The sequence below is a fragment of the Pongo abelii genome, chromosome 3 (assembly GCF_028885655.2).
Source record: "Pongo abelii isolate AG06213 chromosome 3, NHGRI_mPonAbe1-v2.0_pri, whole genome shotgun sequence".
Taxonomy (NCBI): domain Eukaryota; kingdom Metazoa; phylum Chordata; class Mammalia; order Primates; family Hominidae; genus Pongo; species Pongo abelii.
Genome location: NC_071988.2, coordinates 198,458,366 through 198,470,574, shown reverse-complemented (window position 1 = coordinate 198,470,574; position 12,209 = coordinate 198,458,366). Strand labels below are relative to the sequence as shown.

Here is a 12,209-nt window from a genome sequence, read left to right as displayed (position 1 = left end):
CACAGGGCCTCACTTTGTCACCTGTCACCTGGCTCTCTGCAGCCTCAAGTTCCTGAGCTCAAGCAATCCTGCCACCTCAGCATCTGGAGTACTTGAGACTACAGGTGTGCACCACCACACCCAGCTATTTTTATTTTTATTTTTTTTGTAGCGAAAGTCTCTCCACCTTGTGTTGCCCAGGCTGGTCTTGAACTCCTGAGCTCAAACGATCCTCCCTCCTCCACCACCCAAAGTGCTGGGATTACAGGCATGACCACTGTGCCCTGCCAAGCAAAAAAAAAAAAAAAAAAAAAAAAAAAATGTGGCTGTAAAAATTTTTAATGGATTTTAATAATTAAGCTTACATATTTATAATTGCCTATGCCAACTTGCAGTTGTTTTCATTGTGTTCAGATAGAGCCCAAGTGACTAGATGAGTGCATGGCACATAATATGGACTCAATACATATTTGTTGAATTAATGAAGGAATTATGCCTACTAGGACATTTTAATTAAGTGTGAAAATCTAACCTACACATCGTTTTCAAATATTAATGTTTACAAATACTTAATGCAATAATTAAGGAAACAGTTATGTTAAATTTTGTGGACATTCATTTCCATTTCAAAGATTTTTTACCCCATCTCTTCCAATTCCCAAACAAAAACTGTCCTTGGCCTCTGGAGTCTTCTCACACCACTCCTCAAACTAGAGGACTGAAAACAGGCCTTTGGCTGGGCAGAAACCAACAATATTTAAAATACAAAACTTATGAACAATGACATAAGAAAAAAAAAAAGCTCTAAATATGTTAACAGTGAGGCCAACTAAATCTGAGATTGAAAGCTCTCCCCAGACCGCAGCCACACCACTGGGACCACAGCTTTGCGTCCCTCAATACCCGACTCCGCGCTCCAAAATCGGAGTGAAGCGTTGGCACCGGCGGCTGCTGCAGCGCTTGCGCAGGCGCTGAGGTCTCGCCCCATAAGACTCCGCCCCGCCCCACGAGGCCGCCCCGCCAGCTCTAAGGCCCAGCCCCGCCTTCTGCTGTTGCCTAGCAACCCAGAAAGCGCCATGGCTGCCGCCGGCCGGGAAAAACGGTATTTGACACAGACTGCGGCAGCCCTAGCTAAGTCACCGTCACTTTCGCCACAGCTAGCAACTCCCATCCGAGGGAGGCCTAAGAAGTGTCTGGTCTATCCGCATGCGCCGAAGAGCTCCCACCTGTCTCGTTCCGTTCTGCGTTGGCTTCAGGGTCTGGATCTCAGCTTCTTCCCCAGGAACATCAACAGGTGCTTGAGTAAGCCAGTCCTAGGCCCCCTCGGTGGGCGCCCCGCCTGCTTTCCACCGCCTGCCAGGCCTCAGATTGCCTACCCTGGCCTGGCTTATGTTTCAAATCAAGACCACCCCCCACCCACGCACACACACGAAAATACTATTAGGGAACAAGGCTTTAACAAAATATCACGAAACATCTTGTTTATTCAATTAATCAACCAATCATTAAATTGTAGACAATATAGAATGCTTTGGTGACTACAAAAATATTAACATAGTCAAAGCTTTTTCTTTAGTGACATTGGGCATTAATACTGGTGAGGACGGCCGGGCACAGTTGCTCATGCCTGTAATCCCAGCACTTTGGGAGCCGAGGCAGGCGGATCACCTGAGGTCAGGAGTTCAGTAACAGCCTGACCAACATGGTGAAACCCGATCTCTACTAAAAATACAAAAATTAGCCGGGTGTGGTGGCGGGTGCCTGTAATCCCAGCTACTGGGGAGGCTGCAGGCAGGAGAATGCTTGAACCCGGGAGGCGGAGGTTGCAGTGACCCGAGATTACGCCGCTGCACTCCAGCCTGGGTGGCAGAGTAAGATTCTGTCTCAAAAAAAAAAAAAAAAAAAATACTGGTAAGGATCAGTTTACCCTCTGTCGGAGATGGTATCTAGTTTGAGAGTTATCAACAAGTTTTTAAAGTTGCTGCTTAATTGTAGGCACTTTGTATGTAACTGGCAGCTAATATTTGCTCTGGGAATGCAAACTAAATTCTATAAAAAGGCAATGAATCTTTTGCAGAACTCTGGTTTAAAGTAGTCTCTCCTTATCAGAGAGGCATAGGTTCCAAGATCCCCAGTGGATGCCTGGAACTGTGGATACTACAGAACCCTCTGTCAGAACACATTTCTGTTTATGTCTCCCATCCACAAATTTAATGCCTTTTTAAAAATCTTAACTAAGCATTTATCACACACTGTGGCTGAAAGTTTTTCAGTTTGAGGTGTGATGGCGAAACTATCAAGAATTTCTTTTTCTTCATATTTCAGGGATACAAGTTTCATTCCTACCATTCTAACCATTCTTACAACTTTCTATTAAGTCAAGAACTTTCATCTTTTCACCTAAAGGAATAATTTTATGGTTTCTCTCTGGCGTATCTGAATCAACAGCATCACTGTTCTTGCACTTTGCACACAAGCACACCACACTGTACAGTTGATCTGATAACTAAAAGGTAACTGATGTCTACAACGTGGAGACTCTGGACAAAGGGAGGATTCACATCCTAGGCAACACAGAGCAGGCAGGGAGATTTCATCAGACTGCCCAGAACAGAGTACAATTTAAAAGTTACAAATTATTTCTTGAATTTTCCATTTAATGTTTTCCGACTGTGATTGACCCAAGGTAACTGAAACTGCAGAAAGCAAAACTGCAGATAAGCGGGGGACTAGTTTACTAATTTGTCTTCAGTATTGCTTACAACAATGCCTCTGAAATTTTAAAGTGCATATGAATCACCTGGGGATCTTGTTGAAATGCAGATTCAATACAAATTAACAGTTTGGGTTCATCAAAAGAACACCAAAGCCTTTGAAAAGTAGATAATCTTAGCAAAATTCCACAGTAGGTTCTCCTTAGAGCAATGATCCAACAACACTCATTTTACAACATACTTTTAGTATGGAATATTAGACTAGTGTTAATTATAAAATAATACAAACCTCATAATTAACTACACTTTATTTCATTTCCTAATTGCCATGGATCAGAGATTTTTCAAATGGCTTCCTAATTGCAGAAATATTCTGTATATATTACCCCTGGGAACTTGAATTATCATCCTTTGAAAATGGGACCTCTTTAAAAGTCAAGTTGGATAACTGGGCACAGTTGGAGAAGGTACGTTAGCAATCATTTACACTTTTAACTGTTGTTTGTTTTAAAGTGTGCCATCCTAATTTCCTGGATCTCTACATGTATGTGTGTGACTGTGTGATACTGAGCTGGCAGCTTGTTCCTGTGTATCACAAAGTTTATTAAATTCCAACTGTTTATGTCATGAGTCACCTATGAAACTAAGCATAATTATTTCCATTAGCATGATATATACTGATTGGTTTTCCTGCTGAATATTATCTTCTAATAACTAATGCGTTAAACACAAAAAATTACTTGATAGGTAAATAAAAGGGAGATTACAGTGAATTCATAGTACTTGGAGATTTTTATAGAATTTCTCATGATAAAAACATTTTCTTTCTACTATTAAAGTTCCTGGCAAGAAAAAAATTTAAATTACCTAAAGAACTAATCCATGGAACAATTCATTGTAAAGCTGGAGTGCCTGAAATACTGATAGAAGAGGTTTACACTTTATTAACACATCGAGAGTAAGTTCTTTGTAATTTCCTAGTAGCACAATTTAATGTGAAACTTTTGATAATATAAAACTCATTACTAAAATGTTGCTTGTCAACAGTATTTTATTTTTTATTTCCAGAATTAAAAGTATCCAGGATGACTTTGTGAATTTCACGGACTATAGTTACCAGATGCGTTTACCCCTGGTTTCCAGGTCTACAGTTTCGAAGTCTATTAAAGATAACATTAGGTTATCAGAATTACTAAGCAATCCCAACATGCTGACCAATGAACTTAAAGCAGAGTTCCTCATCCTTTTACATATGTTGCAAAGAAAATTAGGCAGAAAATTGAATCCAGGTAAGTTTTCCTTGGAAACAGCTGAGTTCTTCCAAGCTCTGTCAGGCTATTCTTGAGCACAGATGAAAGAAATGTTGGCACTGGCCCATTTTGCTATCTTCTGTAACTGGTTTACTGGTTTAAAGGGAAATTACTTCTTTAATGCTAGCAGTGAAATGATTTATTAGCATTGGAGTGGTTTATAAATCTTTTTGATGAAGGCATATGTTAACATAGTATACAGACACTTCTTTTTAGAAAAATGTATATGTGTATGAAAAATTCATGTAAACTTTCACAAGAAATAAGTTCATATATCAAGTAACTAAGGAGTTTAAGAGTTAAGCGGGACACTCATCCCTTGGGAAAAGCCTGGATTACTATGATTCACTGTGGATGCTTTCTACAGTGTGGACAATGTTATCCTTTCCATAGTAGGCTTGTTCGGATGTAGATGGTAGAGCAGATTGGGGTGATCATGGCAACTTTCCAGAGGTATCACTGAAATCATTCTCTAAGTACCCAGAGAAAGCATTTGCCATCTGCATTTGCCGGAGTCACTGGCAGGTGGCAGAGTAATTGAACTTTCACTCTACATTTTTTTGTTTGTTTTTCTGGCAGTTTACTCAGGATACCACTCGTGTATTGAAATTTTATTTCACTTGATTCCAGACATCTAGAGACCGCATCATTTCTGTGGCACCCAAACACTCGGGAAAAGAGGTAGATGTAGGTCATTAGGATTTCTCTCCCCTATGAACTTTTTCTGAAGAAAACCATTTCCTCTCTGGTTTCTAGCAAGAGAGGAAAGCACCAATTTTAACATCTCGTAAAATTGTGAGACAGATATTTTAGGTTTTGTCCTTCCTTACTCTGTCCATTCTTCCATCTCTTATATTTTGTTTTCTCTTCCTTGATTTTTCTCGTCTCTGGCTTTACTCATGAATTCATGAGTAAAGAAATGATTCCGGTTATTAATGAGGAGAGTTTTATCTTGAAACATTTTGCATGTTTTTAAACATTAGAATTTTGCTGTGATATTTATCACACATGCACGTATATAATGTATATGTACAATTTAAAGAAGATGACTAACGATGAAAACACATTTGTATATCCCTACACCTGTTAAGAAATAGAACATTACTAATGCCTTTACCTTCCCCTTTGTGTTCTCAGACTGCATTCTCCACATTCCCTTCCAAGGGTAACTATCATCCTGCTGCCTTTGTTTATAATTTCCTTGATTTAAAAATCTAGGCCGGGCATGGTGGCTTGCCTGTAATCCCAGCACTTTGGGAGGCCAAGGCAGGCAGATCATGAGGTCAAAAGTTTGAGACCAGCCTGACCAACATGGTGAAATCCCGTCTCTACTAAAAACACAAAAATTAGCTGGGCATGGTGGTGTGTGCCTCTAATCCCAGCTACTGGGGAGGCTGAAGCAGGAGAATGGCTTGAACCCAGGAGGCTGAGGTTGCAGTGAGCCAAGATTGTGCCACTGCACTCCAGCCTGGGCGATAAAGTGAGACTCTGTCTCAAAAAAAAAAAAAAATCTATACATACTATTTATATATTATTCTCTATTTCATTTACCTATACATACTATTTAAGTATTATTTTTTATTTCATTCATATATATTTTTAAGTTTAGTTGATTTTATGAAACTCTGTAGTAGGCAGAATGAGCCCCCCTGCTATCCATGTCCTAACCCCTGAAACCTGTGAATATGATACTTTACATGGCAAAGAGACTTTGCAGATGTAAAGTTATGGACCCCAAGATAGGGTGTGTATGCTGGCTTATTCAGGCAGACCTGATCTAATCACACAAACCCTTAGAAGCAGAGATCTTTCTTCAACTGGAATCAAGACACATGTAGCAGAAGGAGAAGTAAGAGATCTGGAGTGTGATAGGGTCTCAACCTGCTATTGCTGCAAGGGACAACATGGAAAGCATGAGAAGGTATGTGGTGCAGCTTCCAGGAGAAAAGAATTACCTTGGGCTGACAGCCAGGCAATAAACAGGGGCCTCAGTCCTGCAAACATAAGAAACTGCATTCTGCCAAAGAGCTGAGTGAGCCTGGGAGAAGATTCATCCCCAGAACTTCCAGAAAAGAATGCAGCCCTGCCAATACCTTGCTTTCAGCCTCGTGAGACTCTAAATAGAGGACACAGACTTCTGTACCGTGAGATAAAAATGGCTGTTTCAAGTCATGATATTTGTGGTAATTTGTTATGGCAGGAATGAAAACCGAATACAAGCTTCATAGTTAACACTGTTCCCATAATGAGATTATAAATATATCCTCCTATGTTTAAATTGATTAAAGTGAAACCTTTTAAGGTTTAAATTGATTAAAGTGAAAACTTGTAAGCTGTTAAGGGAGGAGACCACCCCTCATACCGTCTTATGCCCAATTTCTGCCTCCAATAAAGAAGTAAAAACTAAAAGGCAGAAATGAAATCCACAGGCAGACAGCGCAGTGCCACACCCTGGGCCTGGTAGTTAAAGATTTGATACCTGACCTAATCGGTTGTGTTATCTACAGATTATAGACATTGTATAGGAAAGCACTGTGAAGATCCCTGTCCTGTTCTGTTCCGTTCTAATTACCGGTGCGTGCAGCCCCCAGTCACGTACCCCCTGCTTGCTCAATCAATCACAACCCTCTCACGCGCACCTGCTTAGAGTTGTGAGCCCTTAAAAGGGACAGGAATTGCTCACTCAAGAGAGCTCAGCTCTCGAGACAGGAGTCTTGCCAAAGCTCCCGGCCGAATAAACTGCTTCCTTCTTTAACTTGGTGTCTGAGGGGTTTTGTCTGCGGCTTGTCCTGCTACACTGTTACTTCATCTGCAATCCATATGAAGAACCAATTGCCTCAGCTCCATGTTTTGAGTAGTCTATTCTTTTCCCACTTATTTGTAATGCCCTCTCATTTTTCAGTTTGCGTATATGTATGGGTCTGTTTCTGAGCCTTCTATTCAACTTTGTCTACATGTGTGTCACTTCAGCATCTTGTCTTAATTATTATTGCTTTATAATTAGTGTTGATACTTTGTAAAGTCCTAAAATTTGTTCTTCTATGAAGTATTGTTTCTATTTCATTTACAGCGATTTATTGTTATGAATTTATTAATACTGCCTATTGTTATATGTATTCATATCTAACATACTATTTTGAGTTTTTTTTAATTCTCTTTCTGTTTCTTCTTTTCATCTTACCTATCTTTTCTTCTTTTGGACTAAATTTTTTTCCAAAGATTTTTTTTCCCACTAATTTTGAACATTTTAAATCTCTACTCTTTTTAGTGCTAATCTGTACATTTTAGCATGCATATTTATCTTAGTCTAAAATTAATCTTTACTCTCTTCCTGAAACTGCAAGGACCTTAGAACACTATGACACTGATCCCTCGCTGCCACCCCTTCACCTCCTTTCAGTTCTTTTGTTGTCTGGCATTTTAGTTCTGTCCAGTTATATTTTAACACCACAAATCAGACATCATTGACTTTTCTGTTTAAAAGTCTATCTTTGTAGAAAACTAACCTGTATCTCTGTTGTCTTTTGAACACATTTTTTCTTTAGCTACAGATCATCTCAACCCTTCCAATTCTTGAACAGTACTCTTTCTCCAGTCTTGATTCCTGAGACTGCTGATTTTAAACATTTCTCATTTGTGGCCAAAGTAATTAATTGTGATAACTATAGTTCTGGCAGTGTTACTGACCAGAGTTGTGTTTAGTGTTGACAGAGCATGACTGGTGAATAGGAATTAACTTAGCAACTTCTTCAAGCCTCAGTGAAGGATGAGTTGCAGAGGAGGAAGTGATCTTTAGAAGCACAAGGAAATTGCCCAAGTATTTCAGTTTACAGGATTAGTTAAAAAGAAATATGGGAAATATGGAAATAATTTTAATTCACAATTTTTATAGTATAAAATATGTGCTAAATGAAAGATACTGTATGATTTTATCAAATATAAAAATACATAAAACTAACCTATGATGATGGAAGTCAGGATAGCATTTTCCTTTTAGAATACTGTCTTGGAAAGACATGAGGGGGCTTTGGGGTACTGGTAATACATCATTTCTTGATCTGGATGATGGTACCCTAGGTGTATTCACTCACAAATTCATTGGAGTGAATTACACTTACTGTTTGTTTACCTTTTTGTATATACATTATAATTGAATAAAAACTTACCAAAGACTAACAGGAACATAAATATATTACTTTTAAAGTAACTATTTGTGTATTAAATATATTGTGAGCAATGTGGGGAGGGATTATTAACCTATGTATTCACACTACTCAGGAATATGATAAACAGAAATTTAAATAATTTACTTAATTTTTAAATTATGGCATCTTATTTTGACAATGGCCACTATGGCTTTTTAAGAAATAACTTTTGTGTTCACATTTTATAGAATGGTTTGATGTGAAACCAACAGTGGGAGAAGTTACTCTCAATCACCTTCCTGCCCAAGCCTCTGGGCGCAGATATAATTCAAAAGTTAAAAGAGGAAGAGTTGTCCCTGTTTTACGTAAGTTTTAACTCTTTGCTTCTTAAAATTGATTTGTTTTTGCTTGACTTTCTTCAATTAAAGTTTTAAAAAACGGTTAAATAGTTAAAATGTTGGTGTAGGTCAACATTCAGTCCTACACTGTCAATTACACTGGTATGCAGTTCTTTATGATAAGTGAAGGGAACATGTGGTCTGCTAAGTCGCTGCCCCCTCCCCAGCCTGCTACAATCAGATCCACTGAGTTCTGATTTATGCTTAAATAGGTGAGTCTGAAACACATCAGGCTCATTAGAGTTCAAAGCTCAGTTCTTCAGTACTTAGAGGATGAGTCAGTCAGTCCTGAGACAGATATAGATACTTGCACACTAAGAATTCTCAATCAGTTGTATTACAAGAAGTCACTTGATTAAACCCTGTTAATTCAGAAAGCATTTATACTACAGCAAACTGTAGCCCATGGTCCAAATTCAGCCTGTTGCCTGTTTCTGTATAGTTCACAAGTTAAAAATAGTTTTTACTTTTTTTCATTTTTGGAGACCGAGTCTCACTCTGTCACCCAGGCTGGAGTGCAGTGATGCGATCTCGGCTCACTGCAACTTCCACCTCCTGGGTTCAAGCGATTCTCCTGACTCAGCCTCCTGAGTAGCTGGGACTACAATGCTCGGCACCACACCTGGCTAATTTTTTGTATTTTAGTAGAGATGGGGTTTCACCGTGTTGCCCAGGCTGGTCTTGAACTCCTGAGCTCAGGCAGTCCACCCTCCTCGGCCTCGCAAACTGCTAGGATTTCATGGTTAAAAAAAAAAAAAAATCAAAAGAAAAATAGTAATTCCTGACACATAAAAATGCTATGAAATTCAAGTTCCCGTGCTCATAAATAACAGGGAACATAGCCACTCCTGTTCATTTTATGCCTTGCTTACAGCTGCTTTGACCCTACAACAGTTGGGTTGAATAGTTGCCAAGGTGACTGTCTAGTCTAGAAAGTTGAGTTGCCAGATTTAGCAAATAAAAACACAGGGCAATGCGACAAATACCTTTGAGGGCATATTTAGGACACATTTTTACTAAAAATTATTCATTATTTATCTGAAATTCAAATTTAACTAGGTGTCCTATATTTTGTCTGGCAACCCTACCACAAAGCCTAAAATATTTACTCTGCAGCCCTTTACAGAAAATGTGTGTGGACTTCTGCTACAGATTATGTTTCCTGACGTGTTGAGGGATTTCGCCGGGGATAAAAGTTCTTTGTTTACATAGAGTCTTTGAGAGCAGTGCCAATGTTCCTTTTTTTAAAAAAAACAAAAAAAACGTATGATTTCTCAGAACCTTTAATATGCTAATATGCACTGTAAATACTAAAGGGGAGAGGCAGAATGAAGTGTTTTCCAAACTCTATTTGATCACACATCACTATTTGGTTTTGCTTTGTTTGGTGGCCTTGTAGAACTAGTGTTCCTCATAGCACACTTTTTAATGTCCAAACATCAGGCCAGCCCATCAAAATCCCTTCAACTCTTCATCCACCTGAGGCATAGTAAGCATAATAGAATCCAACGGAAGTGGATAACAATGTTTCCATGAATAAAATGCATCCATAGTTTCACCTTTAGATTCTAGGAATATATCCTCTCCTTCAGCCTGCCTCAACCTTCTTCTGTTGGTGACATTTGTGGTGAAAGTTCCAGCAGGGAGGGAGGTGAAGTCACCGTGGTAGGGTGAGCATAGGAGGAGGGGATCAGGAGGTATGGAAAGGAAACTGCAGCTAAGTTTTGTTTTTGGTTTAACTTGCTTGCCTCGTTCCCCTTATGACTGATTAACTGACTTTCACTGGGAAAGGGAAAGAGCAGGGTCACCTGCTTTGGGACCTGCAGTGAAAAGGTAGAAAGGAATAGTAATGAATCACAGCACGGCTTCCTTCCTGTATAAGAAAGAGATGCAAATAGGCCAGAGACAAAAACTGATGCCTGCTGATATTTGAATTGCTAAAGAGTATTTCTCATTTTTGTTATCTTTTTTGAAAATCTTGAAGGTTCACATATGAGTTTTTAGAAAAACTACATGCTATCATTACTTCAGAACAGGATTCCAAGTAAAATGAATTTTTGCTTTTACAATTTTAATAATGTATAAGCGGCCATAAATAACTCCTCCCATTTTATTCTCTACTGCTCTTTTTTATGATTCTCTGGATGCTCTTTTATGATTCGCTTTCACCTCAATAGTCTTGCTCTCTTTGGAAAAAGAAATGGGTTTATGGAAGCCTTCATTGGACAAGGTAGATCAGGATGGGAAGGTGAACATACATTTATTGTTTTTACTTGTCTCAATCCTGTTCCAGATAATATACTTGGATTCTCTTAATCTAGGCACATAGTAAATTAATGGATGATGTGGATTCAGCTTTGGTAATTATATGGATGAGAACAATTAAGTGTTAAATAATTTTTTCTAAATTTGTTCAAAGGACTTCATTTCAGTTTCTGATAAGAGGGTAGAGTAAATAGTTCAGGTCTGCTACCATAGTTTGATAGTTAATGGAAGGAGGAGAAGCAAAAACACTAGACTGTAGGAACTTAACTCTATTTTACCATCTAAGATTTCATATAATGGCACTGAAATCACAGGCTGTTCATCTGAAAATCTTCTAATTATCAAACAGGGTGGCCAAAATTAATTGTAAGTCAGGTTGTTACCTTTGCTTTTTTCTTTTTATAACACTCAAGTTCCTCTACTTGTTTACCAAAATTTAGTATCTAGCAAAATTATGGGCCAATGGAATATAGATGTCTTAGTTGCCACTGGCCCCTCCCATTAGAGCTGAGTGACCTACAGAGTCTGGGTGGCTAGCTGGAATGCCTCAGTGTAATCAGAGTTCCATAAACTGTATTATGAATCATGGACGTTTGTCAAATCTAAGTATAAAATTGTGCTACTGTTGCCTCAGCTGCTTTCTGAAGCAATATCTAAGAATAGTTGGGTCATATTCAGTATCAGATGCACCAAAATAAGCCCTGGAGATTTTTAGGCTGATGACTTTTAGAAGTGGCTGACATTCAGACTTTTTTTATCCATGAGTACTATAACACATGATTTAAATAATCTTGTTTACCAGGCATTTAGATTAACTGTGCTCGACCTCTTGCCAATCATTCTGCATATATTTGATACATTAGACATGTTGATGCTTGTATGAATATTTAGTAACCATGAATTGATTTTAATGTTGTTTATTTAAATGTCCCAGCAAATATAGGTAATGGGGGCAGTTCACATAGAGAAATACATGTGAAGCAAGCTGGACATTCTTATTACTCTGTTATGAAACCTATCAGAAACATGGACAAGAAACCTTGAAAAGCACCTGTCAAATGGCTTTGAAGAAGTGATGCCACCATCTCTCGCCATAATAAAGAAACAGAATCACCTAGTATTGGATGTATTTCAATAATAAATAGAGTGGTGTCTTTTCCATAGTTGTGTTAAAGAACATTTCTTTTCCATTCAATTTGTTTATTAAACTCCTATGCCAGGCATTGTTGAAAATACAAAATTAAATAAATTAGTACAGAATGAGCAAAAATAATTTTAAAGGTATGAACATAATTCACCATGATGAGTAAGAGTTCTTTCTCATAATTTTGTAGGAATGGTGAATCTACTTTTTAATATGTTTTCCTTATTAGAAATTAAAAGTTACTGCTTTGCCTA

The 12,209-nt window shown here is 38.3% G+C and overlaps 1 protein-coding gene across 3 annotated transcripts; it reads left to right on the top strand.

The window, feature by feature from the left end:
• Positions 1-975: 975 nt before the first annotated feature.
• On the top strand, positions 976-11,972 carry SPATA4 (spermatogenesis associated 4). 3 transcript variants are annotated; one of them, XM_054554750.2, is made up of 7 exons: positions 1,017-1,273; positions 3,031-3,160; positions 3,533-3,651; positions 3,762-3,982; positions 8,397-8,513; positions 10,724-10,794; positions 11,746-11,972. In XM_054554750.2, the coding sequence occupies exons 1-7, from the start codon at positions 1,056-1,058 to the stop codon at positions 11,752-11,754; spliced, it is 885 nt and encodes a 294-aa protein (XP_054410725.1). In that variant the 5' UTR covers positions 1,017-1,055; the 3' UTR covers positions 11,755-11,972. The 3 variants fall into 3 exon arrangements, with proteins under 3 accessions (XP_002815357.3, XP_054410725.1, XP_054410724.1); XM_002815311.4 differs by lacking the exon at positions 10,724-10,794 and having other exon boundaries at positions 976-1,273; XM_054554749.1 differs by lacking the exon at positions 10,724-10,794 and having other exon boundaries at positions 1,020-1,273; positions 11,755-11,972.
• Positions 11,973-12,209: the final 237 nt, after the last annotated feature.

Bases quoted from the DNA above. Each gene is read 5' to 3' on its own strand.
- SPATA4 (XM_002815311.4), top strand. From the start codon at position 1,056: ATGGCTGCCGCCGGCCGGGAAAAACGGTATTTGACACAGACTGCGGCA. The intron at 1,274-3,030 runs GTGCTTGAGTAA...GCCATGGATCAG, and splicing joins TTCCCCAGGAACATCAACAG to AGATTTTTCAAATGGCTTCC. The intron at 3,161-3,532 runs GTACGTTAGCAA...CTACTATTAAAG, and splicing joins ACTGGGCACAGTTGGAGAAG to TTCCTGGCAAGAAAAAAATT.